Raw genomic sequence first — 27,365 nt, 5'->3', positions numbered from 1 at the left:
AAAGAGTGGCTTATTCATCCCCTTCTCTCCCATTTTGGGAACATCTGAAAAGGAGTGATGATGTTAAAAGTCTTTTATCACCACTGAACATTCTCATCTGTGACTAAATTTGAGGATCCAGAGAGGGCACACAGAAATTGGTTCTGTCAGGGTAATAAAAGCCCATTATCTTCTCTAATATCAATCTGATTTGCAAGTCCTGATTAAACATTAGAAATCTCATCAGCTAGCTGGACAGGGTTAATGTTTGCTTTGTAAGTGTAAAGGAATAGAAATTACTCTTCATTGATTTTGCTTTAAACAAGGTGAACATGTTAAAATATTTACCTTGAAATAAACCTGCTTGTATAAGGAATCTATACAAAATTCACCCTGCTGAATTCCTACTATTGCTTTGCAGCACAAATGGTTCTCTGTTAGGGATCGCCACCCGCAATTTCGCAGCACAGAGAGACTTTTTCCATTACTAGGCCTGTTTGGGAAAGGTGCTGTGATATATGGAGGTGGTAAAATATGTTTATAACACTTGGAAATATACCTTGCTTATATCAGCATGAAATTCAAAGACTGGGGCGTTATGTTTACATAACGCCAGCTCTTGACATGACCGATCGTTAAAGACCCTTTCTTCACATTTCACTTGGGGAACCCCTGATTCATGTAAATCATTGAGGCAAACAACTTCTACAACTCAGAAGGGAAAAAGAGGCCAATTCAATTCAACAAGTTGCGACAAAAAATACTGTCGAGTCGCAAGAGGCTACACTTTGCATAGAAAATATGTGCCCTTCAGCAACAAGTAACAGGAAAAGAAATCTGCTAATTCAATGAACTTTTTGATCCATAGTATATCAAAAGGTATCTGTTAGCATCCTGGAAAAAAAATCAACTCTGGTTATAAACACAGTATATTATTCTCCATATAATCTCTCTTCCCCCATTCTTGGCTTCTGCAAACACTTCTACCAAAGTGGGGAGGGGGAAAGAAGCAAAATACATTGCTTGAGAAAGGGGGGGGGATCAGTGTCAGATTACAGTACATGGTTATGAGTTTGTGGGTTCCAGACACCTATAATCCTATAATGTTAAAATGTAAGACAGGCTAGCTGCCGATGTTGAGGCAATCGCCTGAGTGATGAGCCATTAAGAGAACAAAGAAAAGGTGATGAGCCATTAGAAAGCAAAGGAGGGGGTGCTCTGTGTGAGACAGCAAATGGGTGGGCCGCTTCCCTCATGTTGAAAGTGTGTGTAATGTGACCTAGAGGCTAGAAAGCCAGAGAGGCAGACCACAATGTTTGATTTCTGCTTAAATCCAAGGCTGCAGCTATGGAAGAAACAAGGCCCTTTCGGGGTGTTAATGAGCTGAACCCCTCCATCATAGGCTCAGGTTGTGTATGTGTGTTAATAAACCGTATAACCTAAAGACACCACAGTCTCCACTGTGCCTCATTTCCAAAAGGAGACTTAGAATCTTGCAGCACTCGTAGATTAGGGTGGCATGCAACAATATTATCCTGGGATAACAATCCCCAAGGCAAAATCCATCTTTATTGCATAGTAGTATTTTTTTTAAAATCACATTAGACCCCATAATGAATATCAAATGCACAAGAATTATATATAATGCATCCAGGATCACATCGTATTGTCTCTGTCTCTGAAATATGCAATTCAGAATAAAGCAGGCTAGTAACTTTACACTCCCTTAGGTAAGTAAGAGCTGCTTCCAGATGAACAAAGTAGGGACAGTTTAGTAAAATGGATAATTTATTTTTCAGGATGCCGATGAGCTGTAAATGACCTATAACGGTTTGTGTAAGTAGGTGGACTAGATGTGTGCCAATGTGAGCTTATCACATTGTGAGCTTATCCACTTATGTGGATGTGTTTGCAAGACTAGAATAAAAATAGCAAATTCCCTAATGTGTTGGTTGTTGTTTTTTTTAAAATACAATTACCAAACATTTTACTAAAAAAATTCTCATGAAGAATTCCTACTATGAGATCCATCTGTTGGACCCAATTGTGGCCATCAACACAGTCACGTGGTATTAACAGTTAAGAGGGTTGGACTAAGAATGAGGAGATCCCCACTGAGCCATGAGGCTTCCGGGGGGCCTTGAGCCAGCCCCCATATCTCAGCTAACCTTAACACGGGGGGGGGGGCCTGCCAGGATAAAATGGGGAGGGCCGTGCACCTTGAGTTCGTTAGAGGAAGGGAAGGACGAAAAGTATTGGCTGCAAAAACCACACACAATCCCTCCTGCGGCACTTTCGCTTACTGTCCACTGACCACAGTCTCACAGTCCAGTGACATCACAGCCATAACCTCACCGCTGTTTCCTAGGAAGAGTGAAACAATAATGACCGACCATTATGGAAATGCTGCAAATCTTGGGGGAATTCTACAGCAGCACTCTATTTTCTATGGGGTTTTGAAATAACTATTTAAATATTTCCTAACTTTGCAGTAAGTGAACTAAAGTGGCTAATGCTAATGGTTTTGGGGCTAATTCTGTGGTGGGAGGGACAAAGGACTATAGAGTGAAGAATAAGAGGTTTCCTCACTTGAGGATTTAAAAAACCTGCCAGAACACCTGATGTAAGAGAAAGAGGTTACAAGAGTAAGCCCTTGAGTCCAATATGCCACATTCTGACAAGGCAGAGAAGAACTGCCTTCAAACCTTCTCCTCTTCTGTTCTCTTCCTCCAACTCAATCTCCTCTCTGGCAGTTGAATTTTGGAGTATTCCAATAGTTCAGTGCTTTACAGTTCAGCAGATGGACCACTGAAAGAGGAGGAGAGAGCACAACTGCAATCATGGAGGAAACTCTTGGCTCACTTTGAGTACAGTCCACTTCACACAGTCCTGTACCCACCTAAGCAATCTTACTGAGAAATTATGCAGTGTGAGCCAGACCAAAGGAACCCTGTGGCATCTTATGCCATCGGATGCACTAAAAATAGCATTGGACAGAAGTACTACAGTTGAGTTGCATCCTCCTTAGGAAAGGGGACTAACACACAAATGCTTAGCAAAATTCCACCAGCTGAGCATTTTGTGTCCATGGCCTTTTCTGCTGGTGATGATGCAGTTGCAGCTGGTGGGAGCTAAGTTCAACTCCCAAGGTTGCAGATGGAAAATAACACTGCATCACTGCAACATGCTGCAGAAAATTTGTCTGATTTACAAACAGCGCATGGGAAAGAGTGCTTGAGAAGGAGTCCCTGTTGTAACCCAACCCCCAGGCACGGCAATCCCCCATCCCACTTGGAGAATACGCTAAGCTGGCAAGGGGAGAATCAAGCATATTTGACGCTGAGAGGCAAATACAGCACAATTGAGAGAATGCACAGATCTGACCATCAAGAATGACCAAAGCACAAGACTCTACAGCTTCACAAGCAAGAAAGGTAAGTGGGGCTTCACCTGATCAGGTAAGAAATGTCACATTTTACCTTCTCAGAAACAAGAACTATACACAGAACCTGCACAAGCTACACTGACACAAAACCCCACATATATTAAGTATAATAGAAACATCACCACCCGAATGGCAGATGAAGCTGATGGACTACATGGAACTGGCGGAAATGACTGGCAGAATTCGAGACCAGGGAGAAGAGTTGGGGGAAGAAGATTGGAAAAAAATTAAAGTATATTTACAGAAATATTGCAAAATTAATGAATGTTAGAAGGATGCTGGAATGAAGTTATATGGTTTTAGCAGAAATGTTATAAAGAACTAAGTAAAAATAGATCGTTAATGGACCGAAGTGGAAAATTTAAGGTTAGAGTGTCTTAAGTTAAACTTTAGAACGAAAATCAAGAAAGATGGAAAGGACTTGCTGAAATAGCTAATTGAACTAGAATACAAAAAAGGGAGGTGTGAAGAGGTCGATGAAACAAGTATATGAAAGGTAAAGATATGGAAAGGTTGGATGTGTTTTTAAATGTTTTTGTTCTATTTTTCTTTGTTGTTTTACTGTATTGTTTTATTTTTTCTTTGATGTATTGTAAGGTATTGTTTTGTTTTGTCTAATTCTTTATTGTTTTCTTTTCCTGTTCTCTTTTTCTGTAATTTGTAAACTCTTAATAAATATCTTTTTTTAAAAAAAGAAACATCACCACCCGACCCCACCCCCACCCATCTTCCCCCACCCTTTCCCCTTCTTCTTCCTAATGTCTCAACAAATGAAACTGATCTGAAAAAAATGTTACTTGGAGAAAGAGAGAGAGAGAGAGAGAGCGAGAGAGAGAGAGAGATTGCACATACTTTTGTAAACTAAGAAAATCTTTAATAAAAATACATTAAAAGAAAAAGAAACAAGAACTATAGCAAGAACAGAAGGGCCATGTGCTGGGCCAAGCACAAACTGGAAACAACCCTACGTTTTATCCAAAGTGAAGGAAATAGGAAGTGGTACAGCTGCAAAGCAGCACAACATTATCAAGTCGAAAATCCCAATGGATTGAAAGGGAACAACACTGCAGTGAAACTTACACATCAGACATCAAGACCTTCATGCCTCTCAGAGGCCCATCCTTCATACATGCAAGGCCATGTCCCTGAACTCAATTCTTTTTGTCTTCCCTCCCCCTCATTTTCACTTAGGGGAGTCTCTCCAGAAAGGCATGCAGTTGTCTCATCTGCATGGCTCATGACCCTTCCCTCCCTTGAAAACATCACAAAATTAGTGCCTCAGGCCAACAGCCATTGCCCACAGACACTGGACATCAGAGCACCACGGATCAGCCCTTTTCACTGTTAATGGCTTCACCTTCCTATTGCCTAACTGCCCTCAGCCATCACCATACAACCCCACTCAGTACACAAAAGGAAAAGCGACATGGTGTGGCTGCATGGTCATCCCAGGAAGGAGAAGAGCTGCCCAGCTGCAGGCCAGCTGTAAAGAGCTCTATGGTGGAGCTTTCCAAAAGGCTTTGAAGTTGAAGAAGGGCTCCCCCACACCTTGGTCCAAGGTAAATGTAGCCCTTCCCCATCAGATCCTTCAAAATAAATCTTTTCCCTGATAAACTGTGCCTGCCCTTTTCAGTGCATTCTTCACTTTGTCCCCACATCCCCTCAAATGAATGGTCAAGAACATGCTTTGTGAAGGTTTGGCCCAGCACTAGAAATTGCAGCATTGCCCATGTGCAGCCATGTGAAGAACTGGCTAGCTCTGAACCCATCATGCCTTAAGAGAGCCGGAGTTCCATGCACAAGCACTTAGCTGTAGGCTAGGCAGCTGCACAGGACATTCTGCAATGCCCTTAAGATCCATCTGCCGTTCTGCCCAGTCCTGGATGCATGCAGCTCGAAAAGGGTGCCAGGATGCTGTCTAGCAAGAGGTACAGCAGCTGGTGTAAAGGAAACCTCTCTCTTACCCCCAACCCCAGTACTGAGCCCTGAGCAATTCCTTCTGCTACTGAACGGAAAAGTATAATTAGTAACACTGTCAGTTTGTGACAATCAAACATCACAGAAAAAAAACCAAACTATGAGAAATATAGGCATATGGACGTCAGGGAATGTCAAAAGCAACAGACGCCTCAACTCATAAACAGATGCCCATCACACATTTTATTCTTTTAAACAAATAATAATAATAATAATAATTTATTATTTGTACCCCGCCCATCTGGCTGGGTTTCCCCAGCCACTCTGGGCGGCTTCCATAGAAACAAAAAATACAGTAAAATATCACAGATTAAAAGCTTCCCTGAACAGGGCTGCCTTAAGATGCCCTCTAAATGTCAGGTAGTTATTTATTGCTTTGACATCTGATGGGAGGGCGTTCCACAGGGCGGGCGCCACTACCGAGAAGGCCCTCTGCCTGGTTCCCTGTAGCTTTGCTTCTCGCAATGAGGGAACTGCCAGAAGGCCCTCGGCGCTGGACCTCAGCGTCCGGGCAGAACGATGGGGGTGGAGACGCTTAAATTGGGGAGAATTAGGAGCCCTAGTCACTCTTCACTACCTTGCCCTCTTTGCTCCTACTTTCCCTTCACTAGAACATTTCTCTTCTATATGTTTCCCATTCACTGATAGCTTATCAGAAAAAGGGGATTAAATTGCTAAAAACAGAAGCTTCTTTGGGTTATTGCTCCATTGCACCATTCCCTATGGCAAGCAAAAGCAACACCAAGGATAGGGCCAGGAGAACATCCTTCTTGATACCATCAATCCACCTTGAAGTGCCACGTTCAATCCTGCTCACATTCCTGCCCATGAGAGGGCTCTTTCCCCTCAGCAGTCCTGAGACACTTGGAAGAATCCAAAAATCGCAGGAAACAACATTAGCCACTTAAAGCAAATACCTTAGAAACCAAATGCCTGAGTCAAGCTGACATCTCACTAACAAGTCTACACTTTTGTGATCCTAACTGTTTAGAGTAGAGTTGTGGAAACCTGTGACCCTCCATAAATCCCAACAGCCAAAACCAGCATGACCAATGCAAGAGATGATGGGAGTTATTGGTTCAGAGTTGAGACACATCCTCTTCTAACCGTTTGTGCTAGTGTGCGCTGAGACACTAAATCAAATGCATAACCCCTTTCCTGAACGAAGCACAATTACAGTGGTACCTCGCAAGACGAATGCCTCGCAAGACGAATGCCTCGCAAGACGAAAGAGTTTTTGGTTTTTTGAGTTGCTTCGCGAGACGAATTTCCCTATGGGCTTGCTTCGCAAGACGGAAACGTCTTGCAAGTTTGTTTCCTTTTTCTTAAAACCGTTACAGTAATACAGGGTGCATTGCTTGAAGAGGTGCAGTTGCGACTTGACTTTGGGGAGCAACTCATAGCACGCGGTGTGGTAGCCTTTTTTGAGGTTTTTGAAGATTTTTTTTAAAAAAATTGAAACCGTGCTTCGCAAGATGAAAAAACTCGCAAGACGAAAAAACTCACAGAACGAATTAATTTCGTCTTGCGAGGCACCACTGTACTGGAAAAACAAAAGCCTGGACTATATACACAGTTTTGAGGTCTTAGAATCCATATGGTAATACAAACAGCACACCATCCACCAATATGGCTTTCGCGGGAAAGACAAATGCCAAATGACATGACTATACATCCACCTCATCTTGTCTTTCTCAGAGATAACATTTTACACAGAAGTGCCATTAATGATCCAATTAAGCCACTAGTATTTTGAATGTTAAATAGGATGTTATGGTGGCATTTTCGTAAACTAAATACATGGATGTCAAGCCAAAACAATGAGTTATTTCAGAAGTGAAGATTGATGGATCTTTATAACTGGAGTATTATTTTATTTACACCAATCTCATACCTGCATGTTTGTTTGTCTCATATATATATATATATATATATATATATATATATCTTTTATATATATCACTGGACGTTTTGCCCTGCCTTACTAAAATCAAATAAAAGTGGCTTATACATGTCATCAGAACAGTGAGGCAACAACAACCCAAACCCTCAACAGCCATAATTTAGGAGCAGTAGGAAAGGCTTTCTTAAAATCAGTATCCTACAAAAAAGCAGATGAAATGAAATCATTTCTATCTGTCTAAAAGTGAGCAGCAGTGGGACAAGGCTTCACACACACACCGAACAGGGGGGCTGTTCCAGATTTGGGGCACTATGAGACTTCCAGCGAGGCAACATGGCGCACGGCACGGCGCACGGGACTCCTGAGGGCGGCCAGCGTTGCTTGTGCTGCCTGACCAGCTTCTGAGCCTCCGGGACTGCTGCCGCCGCCCAGTGTATCAACCAGGGAGCCACCATACCCCCCCCCCAGCAATGCCCCCAGGCCGAAGCCGAGGGCATCCGGCCAAAGGCCAAGCGGAGTTCCGAGGCCTGGAGGCACGCTGGTTCTCCGGAGGAGGAAGGAGGGAGCCCCGACCTCGCTGCCGCCAAGGGAGAGGAGAAGCGGAGAAGGACCTTTGGGGGGGAAGAGCCCTGATCTCACTGCCCCCGCCACTGCTGTTGCGGCGCCGCACCAGGGAGAAGGAAGAGAGAGATGCCTGACCATCTGGAGCACGGAGGGGGAAAGGAGAAGCCCTGACCCTGCTGCCCTGCCACTACGTTACCGCCACCAAGGAAAAGGAGGGCTGGCGGAGGCCACAAGGAAACACGCGGCTGAACCCAGGCCAACCAACCCGAGCCCACCTCCCCAACGGCTAGTGCGCTAGAAGGAAGCCGGAGCCCAGGGGGAGGCCCACTGGAAAAGACCTCGCTTTTTTCTATTTTCAATTTTTCTTTCTTTCTCATATATATATATATATATATAAATTTTTAAAGTAGAGAATTTTTTAAATTTTGTTTTTTATTGTTTTTTAAAAAAAATTTTATTTTTATATTACTATTATCATCTCCATCTTCTATTTTATAATACATACATTTTCCCCTTTCATATATTTTAACACTCTTTTTTTAAAAAAATCAACAACCCCTCCCCCCCTTTTCCTAAGACTTCAGCCCTTCTACTAAATTTCTATTACTACCATTTTAAAAGTACATCAATATATTACTTAAAACACACTATCCACCCCGCAAAGGGGGGGGGGGCTTTTTTTGTTGTAGCTGTCCTCTTTCCTTCCAACTTCTTATATTTCATCTTTATTTTACTTCCTCCTTCTCAACATATAGATATTCTCCTTAAATCCTTTCCCAGACACTCAGCTCCTTTTTATTTATTTTTTCCTTATTTTTTCCTTTGTGTTTCAAATGTATAAGATGTGTGTTTCAATATAAGATAATGTGTTTCAAATGTATAAGATGTCTACAGCTTTCAACTGGTTTAACAGTTTAAACCAGAGGATCATGGAGAACTGCAGTTATTTTGTGGGACCTCTAACCAAGAATTCCTAGCATACTCACTAAACTATAATTCCCAGGGTTCTTTGGGGGTTGCAAGGACAGACTGGCATAAAACCAGTATAAATTTATAGCAAAGCTATGTCCCAAGAAACATCACCATGAAAAAACAGAAGGAAGCCATGCTGAATACATATGTAAAGGTGTTTGCACTTCATGCCTTTTTTTTTAAAGGTTCTGTGCAACCCAAATTCTGCACCAATGAAACATGAACTCTGTGGCTTGTATGACTCATGCAAACTGGCATGTCTTCCCTAATGCTGCATAATTTATTCTGTTTTTCACTGAGCCACTGAGCAAGGGGCAAGAAACTACAGTGGGCACTTGAATTTCCACTCCCAACTATAGGAAATCTGTTTCAACCACCTCTCTGGCTTCTGAGATTTCAGAAAATGTTACACACACCTCTTAGTGGCTATAAGGACTAGTGATGTTAAAATAAATAAATAAATAAACAAATGTATAAATGTGAATGCAGTGATGCTCAGGAAGCTGAATTACGCACTCTTTCTCTACTTCTGCAGAACTGTAGCACACATCCGAGCCCCAGAGGTATGCCACGGAGGATAAAACAAGTGGATAACACATAATGCAAAGCTGGAAACAAGAAATTAACTCTTATCTGCAGCAAATTACTAAACACTGATCCTTGCAAGTTCTCTGGTTGTAAGCACATTATATATCTTTTAAGTGTCTGAGTTGGCACTCTTTAAAATTCAGGGTGGGAATGCAGAGAGTAAATAATGACAAACATCTACTTAAAAGTAGGTAGTTTCCTTCTCAAAAGACAGTAAATTCCTGTGTTGGTAACAGCTCCTTTGAGCACAAACACATTCATCACGAGCCAAACAGTATAACCACTTGCAAAGCGGCTGAATACAAATGCCCATTCTACTGGAACACACTTCACCGAATTAAGGGCAAGATAATTCATAAAGACAAGCAGAGGAAGGTAGCATTTTGCACCTTTCCTCTGAGCTATAAATAGTTATGGCATTTTCAAGAAAGCTCTCCCCTTCAGTACACTAAGTGTTCTACATACTCTATATTTCATTACAGATCTAGAGCCTGTGTCAAACCCTTTTAATAAGTAATAATGTTCAACCCTTACCAAGTTTTCCTGGTTTCTGGCAGCTATTTTCTGGTCGTCTTCTCCTCCATTTTTCATGTATTTGACTTCTTCCACAGGTTTGATCCTATACTCATCTGAGGAGCAAGAGGAGAAAACACACACATGTAAGAACAGTTATAGAACCTGTGCAGCTCAGCAGATGGTTTTCACAAGCGATGATCCTGTGAACACTTCATAACTCCAAATAGCCGTCTAATGAAGAAGGCTCCTCTCGGGTCTTCTTTATGGACTTACTTTATGGACTTACTGCAATTAACCCAAAACAAGTCTGTTAAGAGCACTGCGAGGTGCCTCTAAGGACCACTTTGCAGGTGATAATGGAACGGGTACCTTACGGCTCCAAACCAGTGTGCTTCAAACATGTACAAGCTGCAACTGACAATGCAGGTGTACAGCACATCTATTCCCGCGGCAATATGTGAAGCAACTCTGGTGGACATTCTCACCAGAATCTGTCCACGTTATTATGAACCTTAGGAAAGCAACTAGAGTGGTTGAGAAAGCAACATGCAGCATGAATTAGGGAATTGAAATAGCTATCAAACTCAACTGTTGCTTAGAGGGAGAAGGTGGAATTGGAAATCAAGCAAACTAGAACAATATTAATGTGAGAGTGTCAGGATATATTACTAGCATAACATGAGATTACAGTATTACTGCAGTGCTGATTAAAAATACTTGGCACTTAAATTTTTAATCTTCCATGTGCTTTAACAAATATAGCTCAATAATCCTTACAACAACCATGTAAGGTAGAACAGGAAGATTCCCATATTATAGGTGCAGCGGGGAAAACAGAGATACAAGGCATACTCCTTTACACATTGCTTGGTGGGATTTAAAAAACCATACTGCCCTTCAAAGTTTGTACTAGGAATATACATTCCACAACAGATGCACAGTTCAAATATCTTCCAGGCTTAGACCTCCTCCAGGCAGTCCTCAGGAAATTGAGAGGATGTGCAGTGAAGAGAATGCTCTTGGTGGACCACAGCAAGGACAAGAGATAGGAAGGAAGCCGTGGCCTCCAAAGGGAATTTGGGGGAAGAGGAGGAGCACAGATGTTCCTCAGTCTCAACAACGACTCATGTGCTTTGGAATTTGGATGCACAGTCACTCTTTCCCCATCTTTATTTATTATTTCCTTATTTTTTAAAGACGTGAGCACTGCTTTCCCACTTAATATAATTCCTACACTGGCACAGAATGATCTGGTTCTATCCACAGGGCCTAGTTTCAAAAGCCCTCTGCAAACAATTTGTTTAGACCTTTGGCAGGAAGGGAGGGGAGAGAAGCAGGGAAGAGAGAGGGAGGGAGATGGGAGAGGTTTTCTCCACCTTTGGCTCCAGCCACGGCGCCCTCTGGCACTGCCAACAATGGGCACGCATCCTCTAACACAGGGGTGGCCAACCGGTTGACCGCGACCAACAGGTTGATCCCCGGATCCATATCGCTCGCATTGTTTAGAATCATGTCTCCACCCCTCGGTCCTTTCCTACGTCACGTTTAGTGTGTGTTCCTTTGTCGTCTGCTGTAGCGCTGCGTTCGTCTGTTAGTGGCTGCGTTTTTGGTGAGTGATTTAAATTAATTCTGCACATTTACTGTTTAAAAAAAGGTCAACAACTTTGGGAAGCCCCCCTAAAAAAAAGCACAACAACTTTGACCTGCTCCCCTAATAACTTTGGCCTAATAACCCCCCCAATGGGTAGATCACTGCCAGTCCCCCCCCCCCCGGAGTAGATCGCAGTCTCTTGGGAGTTGGATGTCCCTGCTCTAACCGTTTACTCAGAGGGAAAGGAGTCCTTCCTTAATAGTTGGCTAAACAGGCATCACACTTTCCACACCTTGCTCTCCACGCAATACTGTAAGCTTGCAACTTATACACATTTAAATTGTGCTCATTCAGCTTTATGTATGTGGAAAACTATTTTTTTTTTTAAATAGAACGGGAGGAGGATTCCAGGGCAAATGACCTTGGCAATCCCACCCACCACTGAACCCAATGTGTTTCAACTACAGTGGTACCTCGGGTTACACACACTTTGGGTCACAGACTCCACTAACCCAGAAGTAGTACCTCAGGTTAAGAACTGTGACCCAGGATGAGAACAGAAATCGGGTGGCGGCAGCATAGCAGCAGGCCCCATTAGCTAAAGTGGTACCTCAGGTTAAGAACGGATCTCCGGAACGAATTACTGTATATACTCGAGTATAAGCCAACCCAGATATAAGCCGAGGCACCTAGTTATAGCACAAAAAACTGGGGAAATGTATTGACTCGAGTATAAGCCAGTTCACCACACCACAAACCTGGTGGTGGCGGTAGCAGCAGAGGAAGAACAAGCAGCCTGAAAGGGCTCCTTTTGGGCCACTCGCCCCTCCACTGCTGCCTCTGCCGCTCGCAAGAGCAGGCATAGGAGCCGCGGTTGGGAGAGGCACAGCGCAGCGCCTCCCCCAGCCATGGCTCCTGTGCCTGCCCTTGCAAGAGGCGGGCGGTGGGACCAGGGGCGAGAAAGGGCTCCTTTCGGGCTGCTTGTCCCTCTGTCACTGTCGCCCGCCTCACTCGAGTATAAGCTGAGGGGGGCTTTTTCAGCATAAAAAATGTGCTGAAAAAGTCAGCTTATACTCGAGTATATACGGTAAGTTCATAACCAGAGGTAACACAGTATACACTATTTTGGCTTTAGGCGCAATCCCTGGAACATAACCCCTGTGTTAGTTGCAGGCCTATGGTACTGAACCGCGTTGTTCAGAAATGCTAAGTTTCAAATGCCTACAGATAATTGTGTTTAGCAGGGCTAAGATACGACAGACATGATTCCAAGAGGATCAGGTGGAATTTGTGCAAGAAAGGGAGGGAGGGAAAGCATCTACCGTATTTTTCGCACCATAGGACGCACTTTTTCCCTCCTAAAAAGCAAGGGAAAATGTGTGTGCGTCCTATGGAGCGAATGCAGGGGGGAGGCAGGTGGGAAAAGCCCTCAAGAGCTGCACACAAGCTTTGTGCGCTCTTGCGGGCTTTTCTCCAGGAGGGAGAAGGGACTGACTGGCCGCATCAGTCCCTTTTCCCTCCTGGGGGAAAAGCCCCCTCTTTAAAGGCTGTGCGGCTCCTGCAGGCTTTTCTACGAGGTGGGGGAATCCCCCCACCTCCCAGAAAAGCCAGGAGAAGCCGCGCAGCCCCTTTAAAGAGCGTGCGGCTTCTGCGGGAGGTGGGGGAAGCTGCAGCAGATTCCCTCCTCCCGGGCTCCCTTTGAAGCGGCAATGTGGGAGGGGAGCAGCTTACACTCGTGTAAGCAGCTCCTCTCCCACTTTCCTCCTTCAAAGTGGAGGGAATCCACTGCAGTTGCGAGCAGAGGATCCATGGCTCCGCTTCCTTCCCTCAAAGCAGGGTGCAGGGGGAAAGACGGCAGGAAATAGATGCCGGGCAGGAAGACACAACCACACTTTGACCACTGGAAAGTCCACCTCAGCCTCCCCAGATTTCCACTGAGACGGCCAGGCTAATCTCGATGGCCATAAGTCAGTCTCAGCATTATGAACTGGACTTAGATAAGCCATGGTTCCCCTTCCTACCCTCCTCTGAAGCTCGCTTTAAAGCAGCAAAGTGGACAGGAGCCGCCCGCTTTGCTGCTTTAAATAGTTTAGTGCAACATTTGATTCAGAATATTTTTTTCCATATTTTCCTCCTCTAAAAACTAGGTGCGCCCTATGGTCAGGTGCGCCCTATGGAGCGAAAAATACGGTACTCCCACAACTTGGTCTCTTAACCAGCATTATATTATGATTACACTCCCCTTTTTCTCCCCGCAATGCTGAACATTAATGGCACATATCCTCTCATAAGTTTGAGTTCTGTCACACTGAAAGGATTTCTGTTTGTCATTCTATGAAAAAGAAGACGTTCAAAACATGTGTTGTCAAGATGAAAAATCACTTGCCAGAGGTAGGTTGAAAATATTTGAGTTTCCTCCTGAGAAGTGTCTTCTAGGTAATTTGACTGTCAGTGTTAAGAGAAATATTGGACTAATTATGACCCTAGAGCAGCGCAAGATGAATCATAGCAAGGCTAAAATATCCATCTTGGAATCGGCCCACTACCCTTTAGATGCAAGCGCTAGGCCTTTCGAAGCCCAAGAACTATGGTTTTAGCTTAAATGTTGACATTCACAATCGCTGCCTGCTCTTGTAATTCAACTAAATGTCAGTGAGCTCAACATCAAGTAATGAAAGGTCCATGTTCACCAAGCAACGTAGCCTTAGCACCAGTTCAAGGTATTAGCTGACATGGCACATCCCTTAGGAAACTGACACCTTCTCATGCCACCTCAGGTTAAGAACTTTGCTTCAGGTTGAGAACAGAAATCGTGCTCCGGCGGCACAGCGGCAGCAGGAGGCCCCATTAGCTAAAGTGGTACCTCAGGTTAAGAACAGTTTCAGGTTAAGAACGGACCTCCGGAACGAATGAAGTACTTAACCCGAGGTACCACTGTACATGGTTATTGAGTACAAAAGAGAATTAGTGGCCCCTTTAAAAGACCAACCAATTCATGATAACATAAGTTTCCATGGACTAGAGGCAACTTTAACCAGATGAATGAAGTTTTATCCTGAGTTATATATAAAATAATATACTTGGGGGAGTGGACTGTAAACAGTGGCCAGAAGGAAATTAAGTGCAGAAAAATTATGTTATTACTAGTGGTTAACAATCATTAGTTAACTACGGTTATTAACTGTTATTAACAAAATTGTTATTAAGGAGATATTTGCATTTTTAAACAAGTTTTCTCCTAGCGTCAAACAAATTACATCTCTGGAATGAAATTTCCCCCATCTCTTCCATTTATAAATAAAATATTGTCATTTAATTCAAGGAGTGCCCTATATATCACACTTAGTGCTCATCTTATAACCAATTATTCAAATGTTGTCAAAAATCTTGCTGAATCTGCAAAAAGTCTTACTACTTGTATTCCGGCATTAACTAATTCGAAAATATTGAAACCATAACAAATGTTCACCATCCATCTTCATAATCATATCATATAATAATTGGGATTTAGAGCAGCTGCAGAATGTAGAGTATTGGGGGCAATTTCGAATGCAAAATTCTCCGCGTCTGCAAGGCAGCGTGGAACAGCTACATCTGTTTTCCAAGTGGCATTATCAAGGGAAAACGAGATGTTGGTAAGGGTTCCTTGCTAGATCAGACCAAATGTCATTTTAGTTCCTATACTTCCCCCTACAATGGCTAGCCTTGGGCAACTCATAGGGAGCACATGACATGGTTATGTTTGAAGTTATACGCTGAACAATCCCCAGTTAAAATCTCAGTTCTGACACAAACTCACTGGGCAGCCTTGGGGCAGAACTGCTCCTTAGTTTAGCAAAAAAGCGAGTAAGAGACAACATGATAAAAGTGTATAAAACTATCCCTGGCATGGAGAAAGTGGGTGGAGGAAAACTTTCTCCTAACGCTAGAACTTGCAGACATCCAAAGAAGCTGAACGTTTGATGATTCAGGATAGATAAAAGAAAGTTTTTCTTCATACAGCGCATAGCAAAACTATGGGATTCACTCACACAATAAGCGATGGCTGCTTTAAACAAGGACCTGACAATTTCATGGAGGATAAGGCTATCAGTGACTACTAATCCTGATGGTTATGTTCAAAGAAGTTTGTTATTGGCATCCGTCTATCTTGAGAGATAAGGGAGTGTGCCTCCAAGGCTGAAGCAAACCGCTGGAGAATCACAGTGCCTGCTGTGGCTACAGACACAGGTAACTTTTAACTGCTGTCTCCCGCATTGTTAAGTCTGAAGATACCACAACTGGGAGCCAGGCAGTGCAGCATATAGAACAGGATTTGTTGTAAAACATTGATATGTGCCACCCCCCTTCCTGTATTTATTATAAAAACCAAAGAGCTTCATGTAAGCTAATGAAACTGAGCAAAAAAAGGGGGGGGGGGTTGGAGTTAGAAGTTCCTGGTTCCAATCTCTCTTCAGCTGAGACCTACTAGGTTGTTCTATATACTCTTAGCTCCTTTCTGCCAAAATAAGGGGAATACTTATAATGGCCTATCTATCTGATGAAGTTTCTGTAAGACTTACAGTGCTAATCTGTGAGTGCTTTGAACACTCAAAAGTGCTACACAAATGTTGTTTTAGTATTTCTTCACTTTGTGCAAATATTCTTGGTTTTAAAACAAGCAACTATTTTCTGCTCTACTTAAAATCAATTTTTAAAGAAACTATTTTCTGCTCTACTTAAAATTGATTGATGAGCAAAGCATCCAGTATTTTCCCATAACTCTAGATTTTGCATGCAAAGAAAGACCAATAATAGTGTTTAAAACAGGAAATAGAGGGAGAGTTATGTAGAAAGAAGGTGCTTTGTCACCACCACAAAACAAGCTACAAGGTGACACAAATAGATAAAAGCACAGAATAGAATAAAGATGCTGAGAAAAGGTAGAAATGATTATGTCAGTATACAATGCACCTCTTTGAATCCATGGCATAGAACAGCTGGCTATGCTAACCTTAAACAGTGATTAGGCAGGCAGAGTATAGAGGAAAGAGATGCATTACCAACATCACGTATAGATACCTATGTATGTGCGCACATGTGCTTTAGAGAAACGCTCAGCCACCAGTATGGCAAATAAAGATTTCCACCTGGAAACAGATAGTTCCCCCACACCAAGCTACCATGGCAACATAATGAAGAAGCACGACATTCATTAATAATGGTCTCAGTGATAAATGAGCATATCAGCATGTACTACTGAAACAATTACGAGGGAAGGGGGGAAATGGCAAAGGAAGCAATGAAAGGAATGGTTACAACACAATGTGGATTCCAACAGTGATACATTAGAAAGAAGACAATGAAAACCACCACCGTGTCTCAAGAACCGTATCGAAAGTGCCTGGAATGTAATAGGATTTTTAGACAGACAGACTTCATCAACTTGAAAGGTCATTAAAAAAAATAATTACTTTCTTTTTATTAGAACTAGTACTAATCACAAATACTGCAGTCTTCAGAGAGAACTTCAGAGTCTGGGCCCTCTCAGAAGTTTTACGGTTTTCTTAGGGTCCTCTTAGGCTACCTGATAGTCTTGATTCCTCTTCCCATTTGGAATATGTCACAGTGGTGACTTTCTATGTTTGTCTGTTTCTCTATTTCTAAGGCACTTGCAGGTACAACACAACCAATATGAGAAGTTAGGTAACAATAAACTAGGGTTGATCTTTGTGTGTATGAGCATTGGAACAGCTGCACAGATATCTGAAACATTCACTCCCATTTTCAATTAACCACCATTTAACACTAGGACCATACCCTAAACTGTGATTAATCTTAACGATGGTTTATTGAAACAAAGCAGCTTCATAACCCAAGTTTGGCTTGTTTCAGTAAACCATAATAAAAAATAAACACAGTTTGTCTGGCAATGAGCGTAATGCTAAACTGCAGTCAAAAACTACATTGAATCTCCTCCTTGTGGCTGTGCTGGAGGAGGAACTACACTAGCCTGAGCCCCATTCACACAACAATAAACCATAGTTTACTATTTCATCTCAGTGCTGCCAATGTAACTGAGGACAGGTTGCAAGTGTGTGTCCCTAAATAAGGGATGTGTACTTGTGTAACCTGAACTCCTGCAAGTCTGGGAAACAAGCCGTTCTCTTATCTTTTCTCTGTTATCATACGATCACATGTTCCAATAAAAAGATACGAAGCTTATGGAAATTTGACGATATGCAACCTGCTAATAGGCAATATTTGATAGGATCAATCCAACACTACATAGTCATAAAATGAAAATCCAGGATTTGTTGAAGGCACACAGAAATTCTAACAATTGCACCCATTCTCCAGGGTGTCAAGTACACTTCAAAGACAGAAAATATAAAATAAACAATCATGGTACCGATCTAATATTCTAAGTTGCCTACAGGGCAGGTCTGCCTTTCTGTGCACATCAAGAATGGGAAACACATTATGAAACGTGTAGCAGCTTGTGTTACTCTTTATTAATGCTGAATGAATGCAACTTTGGGGGCTATTTCATTATTTATTAAACACCAATAAAGAGCAGCACAAGCTGCTGCACACATTAAGATGCATTTCCATTCTAGACATGTACAGAATAGTCAAAAAGATATTGGCAGGGAATAAGGGTTTCTCCCCATTTAGTCATGCACTGCAGAATGTACCAGGGGCAAGGAAACCATATTACAGAGTAATAAGCCTTGGCAAGCAGCTTTCAATGATTTTGGCAACCTACATTTATGGTGTTTACCATTCCACGCGTCCTGCTGACGCACATGTCAGCTCAGTAAAATACAGGCCAGACAAATTGCACTGTTATTCTTTCTATGGCGGAGCACAAGAACAGCTGCTCCTTAATTTACAGCAGAGAAGGGAGACTTCCTTAGCTAGTTTGGGATCACCTTTCATACCAGAGGACCAGTAGGAACGACTGCCTTGCCTTTCACCTGCCTCTGCTGATTTCTGCGGTGAGCCACTGATGAGTCCTAGAAAAGAATGAAGCTGGAAACCACAAATAGGTGGAGCCAGAGAAATATACACACACTTAACAGATGCTCTGTGGGCTTTAAAAAAAAATGAAGAAGTTAGAAACAACCATCAGCCCTACCTTCCAAAATATCTTTTTAAAAAGTATTATAATTGTGACTGTTTCTGTGGCTATGATTCACTTTCTCTCTCTATATATGGTGTGGTAGTAGCCATAATATTGCAACCCTTCTTATAAGTCCTTCCTCTTCCACTTAGCAGAAAACACTCATTATTTTCACTGAAAGTAAACACTAAGAGTGTTTCTACAATAACCTATCTGCTCTTTCCTCAAATCCTGAATTGTAGGGGGCGGGGTGCATGTGTGCATGTCTAAGTAGCAAGTATTAGGAAGATTCTGTTAGCATCCAAACATAGCAACTCACTGAGGGGGAGGGGAGCCCATGCCTGTTAGAAAGCCAAAACAGTGACTAACTTCTGAGAAATACGTATATACTTCTGCAGTTTGCATTAAACTTTTTGGTAATGTACTATAAGCGGCTTTGTGGACCCAAATGGGTCTAAAGGCAAAATATATTATTTTAAATCAATCAAAAAAATCAAAAAGTATGACAACAAGCCTCCACAAACAAATGTTCTCAATTGTCAGGGACAAATTAATTTTGTCCCCCTAGTTTGTGTGTAAAGTACAAGCAATTCTTAAATGGTGTCCTTCTGTTGTGACATCTGGTCAATCTAAGAGGAAACATAGCAACTGACCTTCCAAACCCCACATGCTATTCTGTGTAACTGAGGTGCAAATGAATCTTACAGATCATGTAAATGATAAGCTTTCTGGGTCCAGTTACACTTGCGTCAAGGAATAACTGTAAAAGGTGGCTAGTCCTAAAAAGGCATGACCACCACTGGGACACTGCCAACAGCAGAAAATCAACAACAGAGGAGATCTGAAGTGATCCAGACCCACCTCTGCCTAAAGAAAAAGAAGGTATAAGAAGGCCGTATCTGGCTGATCCAAAGAATACCTCTAAAATAAGTAATTTGGGGGGGGGGGGGTGCCAACCATGGCAATCCCTTAGTTTTACTTGGAGTGACATTATTTATGCTATCTACAACTCCAGTATTTTAAAGATTGTTTTGGATTTTTTTTATAATCTGGTGTTTTAATTTTAAATTGTTAATGCATTTTTTATGGTTCAATGTGTCCACTGCTGTCATCCACTTTGCTTTCGTAGACTCAATGAAGGGTGGTATAGAAATTGAAATAATAAACTAACAGCTAGGTTGAGATCCCTGAGAGGTATGAGTGTTGCAGGCTCTGAATCTGCCTAGGGAGGGAACTCGGCAACCCTGGAAGGCAAAGCGGTGGTGTTATTACCTTTTAAATCTAGGACTGGCTGCTCAAACCTTTCAGAGGAACTCAGGGATGTTTATATCCCAAGATGTCTCTGCTGGAGAAGACAGGTGGCACAACCAGAGATCCGGGAATGGTGCAATAAAGCACATGCTCCAACCCAGGGTGTCTTCCCTTTGAAATGCTTGGAACTTTACCTGAAGGGAAGGAGCGCTGCCACACCTGGCTCTGCTTCCAGAACAGGACTTAGGTGAGCTTTGGGCTTTACTAGGTGAACTCCTGCCACCCCGGGTGCTCTTTCAGATCCTGTAGTACCTACTTCTGAACTCCCAAACCAGTCCTTATGTGACCTGCTCCTTGCTACTGCATCCTTCCTGGTTCTAGTAGCTCTGTTCCCCAACCTTCTTTTACATACAGTGGTTACCTCTGGTTACGAACTTAATTCTTTCCGGATGTACATTCTTAAGCTGAAACCATTCTTATCCTGAGGCACACTTTCGCTAATGGGGCCTCTCACGGTGCGTGTGTCTCTGGCGCGCAATTTCCTTTCACATCCTGGGGCAAAGTTCGCAACCAGGAGCAGCTACTTCCAGGTTAGTGGAGATCGTAATCTGAAGCATTTGTAACCAAAGGTACAACTGTACAGTGTTGGGCATGAGCTCCTCGAATGGTGCAAGCTACAAATATCTCATTTCATCTTGACATAGCTCTGCTTTCTCTTGGAGAGTTTTATGCATCTAACATTCTACATTTTGCTGTAACTGAACAGCTATTTTCCAAGGTTAAATCATTAAAAACCGAAATAATAATAATAATAATAATAATAGGGTAGCCATGCTTGTAAAGCAGTCTCAAATGTTATGCTAAGTTCTTCTACGAACTCAGGCAACGCAGCTGAATAACAGTCAGGGCCTTATATAGCTGCCTTCATCTCACCTTTTCCACAACTTATTTCGAGAGCTATTTTTGGTACCAAATACAAGAGTGCCAAGTAAAACAATTCAGAGTAGAAAGGGTTGTTTCAGCTGCACGCAGTGAAAGTGGGTTAGAGTTCTCTTTTCAAAAAGGTGTTTCTCTACATCACAAACACTTGGAGACGGTTGTCCTATGACAACATTATGGACTTCCATCCTTTCATTTAAAGAAAAAATCAGTTCTGCACTCACAAGAAATGTCTCTCCCCTGGATTATGTGAGCCCAATTCCTTAAAGAATCCCACAACAAGGGAACCACGCCTGGCCAATTTAAAGAAGGATAGTGGCTGTATCCCCTTCATGGATCACTGCCTTGCTGTGGCGAAGGGGCTTGAATAACTCAGAGAAGCTATGAGCTATGCCGTGCAGGGCCACCCAAGATGGACTGGTCATAGTGGAGAGTTTTGACCAAATGTGATCCACCTGGAGGAGGAACCGGCAAGCCACTCCAGTATCCCTGCCAAGAAAACTCCATGGACAAAGACAACAGGCATATAAAAGTTAAGACGCTGGAAGATGAGCCCCTCAGGTCGGAAGGCACCCAACATGACTAAGCCATTTCTCACCTTCTCACCCCTTGCCTTTTCCTGTAAGACCCATTACAGTCGTTAAGAGTCATCAGCAGGCTCATCCCAGCTATCTGCCAATCTCCCATTCCCACCACCCTTCTGAGTAATACCCCTCCCCACCTTCTCACTATATAGAAGGATCTGGCAACTTCTGTTTCAGTGTATCTGAAGAAGTGTGCTTGCACACGAAAGCTCATACCAAGAACTAACTTAGTTGGTCTTAAAGGTGCTACTGGAAGGATTTTTTTATTTCGTACACCCCAGGTAGTGTGGTTGCTGACCTTGAGCCAGACATCCTGGAGAGTGAAGTCAAATGAACCTTAGAAAAGCACTGCTAATAACAAGGCCAGTGGAAGTGATGGTATTCCAGCTGAACTATTTAAAATTTTAAAAGATGATGCTGTTAAGGTGCTACACTCAATATGCCAGCAAGTTTGGAAAACTCAGCAGTGGCCAGAGGATTGGAGAAGATCAGTCTACATCCCAATCCCAAAGAAGGGCAGTGCCAAAGAATGCTCCAACTACCGCACAATTGAGCTCATTTCACACGCTAGCAAGGTTATGCTTAAAATTCTACAAGGCAGGCTTAAGCAGTATGTGGACCGAGAACTCCCAGAAGTGCAAGCTGCATTTCGAAGGGGCAGAGGAACCAGAGACCAAATTGCAAACATGCGCTGGATTATGGAGAAAGCTAGAGAGTTCCAGAAAGACATCTCCTTCTGCTTCATTGACTATGCAGAAGCCTTTGACTGTGTCGACCACAGCAAACTATGGCAAGTTCTTAAAGAAATGGGAGTGCCTGATCACCTCATCTGTTTCCTGAGAAATCTCTATGTGGGACAAGAAGCTACAGTTAGAACTGGATATGGAAGAACTGATTGGTTCAAAATTGGGAAAGGAATGCGGCAAGGCTGTATTTTGTCTCCCTGCTTATTTAATTTATATGCAGAATTCATCATGTGAAAGGCTGGGCTGGATGAATCCGAAGCCGGAATTAAGATTGCTGGAAGAAATATCAACAACCTCAGATATGCAGATGACACAACGTTGATGGCAGAAAGTGAGGAGGAATTAAATTTAATGAGAGTGAAAGAGGAGAGCGCAAAATATGGTCTGAAGGTAAACGTCAAAAAAACGAAGATCATGGCCACTGGGCCCATCACCTCCTGGCAAATAGAAGGGAAAGAAATGGAGGCAGTGAGAGATTTTACTTTCTTGGGCTCCATGATCACTTCAGATGGTGACAGCAGCCACAAAATTAAAAGACGCCTGGTCCTTGGGAGAAAGGCGATGACAAACCTAGACAGCATCTTAAAAAGCAGAGACATCACCTTGCCAACAAAGGTCCATATAGTTAAAGCTCTGGTTTTCCCAGTAGTGATGTATGAAAGTGAAAGCTGGACCATAAAGAAGGCTGATCGCCGAAGAATTGATGCTTTTGAATTATGGTGTTGGAGGAGACTCTTGAGAGTCCCATGGACTGCAAGAAGATCAAACGCATCCATTCTTAAGGAAATTAGCCCTGAGCGCTCACTGGAAGGACAGATCGTGAAGCTGAGGCTCCAGTACTTTGGCCACCTCCTGAGAAGAGAAAACTCCCTGGAAAAGACCCTGATGCTGGGAAAGATGGAGGGCACAAGGAGAAGAGGACGACAGAGGACGAGATGGCTGGACAGTGTTCTCGAAGCTACCAGCATGAGTTTGACCAAACTGCGGGAGGCAGTGGAAGACAGGAGTGCCTGGCGTGCTCTGGTCCATGGGGTCACGAAGAGTCAGACATGACTAAACGACTAAACAACAACAACAAGTGGCTGTATTCCTTGCTATGCACAAGGCTTGCCCCTGCCCCCCCCCCAGACCCTAGGATGTGTGGAAATGGATTAATAGCAAAGAGCGGCAGAGCTGAAAAGGTTCTGGGCCCCAACGATTCAATAACATTCGATGTTAAACAGAAGGCAGCTTCTAAGCGGTTTTTGAGGAATTTTCCCAGTTAATGATTTGTCACAAAAACAGGCACAGGCAACTTCATACAGGCCTCTTGCATATGTGTTCCCCTGTAGTATTGGGAGAAGACCATGGGATTTTGCTGAACAGAAGCCACAGTCCATAAAGCCATACATCTTTTCTGACAGGGAATGCAGAGTGCAATGCAGAAAGCCAATGAGAAGGAAATCAATTTGGCAAATTTCAAACTGTATTTTCCCTCTCCGATGAGCATGTCTTTTTGGTGAACTATCAGCCTTCTGAATGATACAGTTACGCTTGCAAATTGTTTGCCAGTAGATCTCTGACTGTCTGGCTCCACTAAGCTTGGAGTTGTGAACTTCTGCCCCAGGGATGCCCAACCTGTGGCCGCCCAGATCTGGAGGGACTCCAACTCCCATGAGCCCCAGCCAGCGCGGCCCAGGCTCTGGGATGCTAGGAGGGAGCTTCAGTCCAACATCTGAAGGGCTACAGGTTCCCCGTGCCTGCTCTGTCCTGAAGGAAGGCAGTACAGTCACATGCAATGCCCAGAGGTGGACTAAAGGTTATGAACTAGCTGCCAAAGAAGAACTGTCAACCTAGTCAACAAACGACAACGGGGAGAGAGAGAGAGAGAGAGAGAGAGAGAGAGAGAGAAGCTTACATACAAACTAAGTTGTTTGATCTTACCAGTTTGGGGTCTCAGATTCTCTGGAACAAGCGTAGCTACTTTTGGTTTAAAACAAAAACTAGTTACTATATTTAAAAATGGGGGGGGGGGAATAGGTTTTGAGAAACAAGAATGCTATTCCCTTTTCAGCTAAATAATACGTGCACTACATACAGGGCCCCCAGGCAGGCAAGATGGTCAGTTGGTGCCTTGAGATAAATGCAACCTCTGCTAAGACCCAAGTTCTAGTTAATTTATGGAGACACACTCCACTTTACAGAAATTTGTTTTTAATAATGCCTCACTTTGTTAAACATACTGTAGGACAAATGAATCACTTAATATTTGTGGATACAAAATTTGGGAGGGTAAAACTGAAGCAAATTTCCTCCTCCCTGTCTTGCTTAGTAATGAAAACCCAGGAGGATTAAGATTTAATATTCTACCAAATAAAACAATTTCACCTTTCAAAAGTCCTTGCAGTATTTTTAAAAATTTATCTTTATGCAATATGTTTAAACAGTTTAATTTTAGAACTCTATGTTGACAATATTTAACAAAAATGCTCATAAAAACCAACAGGCAACAAACAATTTCTCTGGCTGACAATTATTCATCCCATATTTCACACACTCTGAAACTAAAATTCTGATTTGTTCTGCGATCCAAAAATATTGACATTTTTATCCATGCCACCAAGCATGTGAGACCATCAGTTCCAAATCCTCTATCATGGATCACAGCAGATAATAATTTTCTTGTATTTTTAGCAACAGGCATTAAATGAACCAGGCCTGATCCAATAAATGTACATTCTGTAACCCAATGCATTTAAATTAGGAAACCAAGTTTATGGATGGGAGGAGAATCAACAGTGACATTTATGTAGCAAAGGGGAAAAACTTGGACACAGAAATTTAAAGCACAGGCCTGTGCCTGGAAAGCAGGTACAAAAGGAAATCTGGATGCACCCTTAGTGATATGCGGAATAGACTACCTGTTGCTGAGCCTTTATTTCTTCTCTGCCTCAATAAATGTATCTTCCTTACTCTCAAGTAAGAGCCTCTGTCACCATAGTCTTGGTGGGGCCAGGACAGCGACCTGGTTTGCACTCATCATAGCTTATAACCTATACAGATAATATATTTTAAATATACATGAATTTAAAAATAAAAAAATAAAAAATCAGAATCTCATTCTAGCTCTATGAAAGATAAAACCAACAGAACTAAGGCTGGCTCTACAAAGCCCATCATTTCGAAGCAGCAACGTTTTGAAAAGAAAAGGGCGGAAATGTCTGTGTCATTGTATATATTATCTAAAGAAATAATTTTAATCAAAGTCAGCCAGAGAAATAAATTGTTTATTTGTGGATTTATTTACTGGTTGTCACACACCCAAAGCGTGACAACTTTAAAAAAATAGTTCATGGTCATCATTAAATGTGTAATGAAATGTGTGAAATGTGTAACGATGGACTGCCTGTGAGTTCAGGAGGAAAATTCTAGTGAATCTCCCTATTCACTAGAAACAAAAATGATGGGAATTTAATTAAAACAACCCCTTCAGACCACAGGTGAACTACATAACATCCTGCTGCAAGCAGAAAGCCAGCATAGCAGGGAGAGCCTGCAAGGCCACCGCCTCTCTTTCCCCATTGTGCTCACTTGTACTATGCTAAAAATGACATTCCCCAAACTGCTATCGGACGTGGAACAATCTGCTCCATCAGCTCCCTTGTTCCAGGGCTCATGCAGGACAGATGGCTGCCCTCTATCCTGTGTGAGAAAGCCAGGACAAGAAGCAGACGAAGTCACCAACACATCATGGGTTGCTCACTTTCCCTGTAATTCAGGGCTAGTAAGTGCTGCGTTATGTGGTTTTGGAGATTTTGTACTGACTTTCTTTTGAAAAGAATGCTCCGCCACCCTGCTCCACTTCTCTGCTCCACTCTTTCCTCCTCGGTCCATTTATGTTCTCTACCTTTGTGTAATGGTGGTCAGCACAACTTTCCAACTCTAAAGTCAAGAGGAAAGTTGGCTGCTTGTTATGCTCCACACAGGGTGGTGCTACTCTGGGCACAGTGAATGTAGGTGCAGAAGACTATCAATATAGGAGCAGGAGCAGCAGCACTACTCCAAAGCATTATTCTGGAGCCCCCAAAGTCCCCCTTTTCCAGCCATCTCCATAACTGAAGCCTATTTCCTTTGCCACACCAGAACTCAAACTTTCTCGAGTCTCCTTCTGAGTAAGCAGAGTGTCTCCTGCCATCAAGGATCAATGCTCACTGAAAACCCATGTTCTGGCCATCAAGTCTGCATTTGCAGCTAACTCTAGAAACGGACGGCTGGTGCTCAGTAGCAAGCAGTCAAGTTAAACAAAAGATAATAATCGCTTCGCTTGGCACACAGCAACATCTCCACTGAAATGCCATCAAAAGTGAACAGCTTGGTTAGGCCACTAAAGGTGTGAATACAATGAACTGTGCACACAAAGGAATTCCAGTACACAAGCAGTTCCACAGTGCTCCATTGCAGCACTAAAATAAATAAATTCAAAAGAAACAGCTTCAAGGAGGCACTGTATATTCTACAAAGAAAGCAAAGGGCCCAAAATTAGAGCCTTGAGTTTTGATTATTTGTAGATCAATTAAAACCTAATTGGTAAATGATGGGGGAGTTATTTTAATTTTGAAGGGCAAATTTTAATGAGTGGTGCTAGGGAACAATGGTACACATTTTGATGTTGGTGTGTTAACGTAACAGGGAATGCAAAATAACAACAGCAATAGAGATTTAAGATGCCCTCTCTGTCTAGCAAAAAACCATAGCATTTTAAGTTCCCTGTACTACAACATCTGAAAATGTGACTACACTGAGGTTTGGTAAAATGCAATTTTATGGAAATATACGGTAATCTATTAATTATTGCTTAAAAGGCAGCAGATTGCTCTGTGGGTAGCTGCCCTAATCCCAGTACCAGAAGCACTTAATTCAAGATGTGTGTGTTCTTATGTCACGCTGGATGGTGTGCCTCTAGACAGATAGATGAAGGAGAGCTCTATATCCCGCAGACCAACAATTTGCAATCAGCATATGCTTCAATTGTTGTTGGTACTCTCACATTTCAGTGTTCTCGAAGCTCAGTGTTCTCAAAGCTACCAACATGAGTTTGACCAAACTGCGGGAGGCAGTGGAAGACAGGAGTGCCTGGCGTGATCTGGTCCAGGGGGTCACAAAGAGTTGACTAAACAACAACAACAACTCTCACATTTGACTTAAGCCTTATTTGCTAATAGTTTG

General features: G+C 42.7%; 2 protein-coding genes across 2 annotated transcripts in view; one reads left to right on the top strand and one right to left on the bottom strand.

Annotated features, from left to right (window-relative positions):
• LOC308480620 (uncharacterized protein C1orf21) overlaps positions 1-27,365 on the bottom strand; it is a 134,487-nt gene that overhangs the window by 49,639 nt on the left and 57,483 nt on the right. The window contains exon 3 of the mRNA XM_081012393.1: positions 9,963-10,057. Coding sequence (XP_080868519.1) covers positions 9,963-10,057 — 95 coding nt within the window. The remainder of the gene's footprint in view (positions 1-9,962; positions 10,058-27,365) is intronic.
• Positions 1-27,365, top strand: part of LOC308480584 (uncharacterized protein) — an 88,303-nt gene that overhangs the window by 54,526 nt on the left and 6,412 nt on the right. The gene's annotated exons all lie outside the window — the stretch shown is intronic.

The sequence above is a fragment of the Podarcis pityusensis genome (assembly GCF_964106645.2).
Source record: "Podarcis pityusensis genome assembly, chromosome: 6".
Lineage (NCBI taxonomy): Eukaryota > Metazoa > Chordata > Lepidosauria > Squamata > Lacertidae > Podarcis > Podarcis pityusensis.
This window is presented reverse-complemented; position numbering and strand designations above follow the sequence as displayed.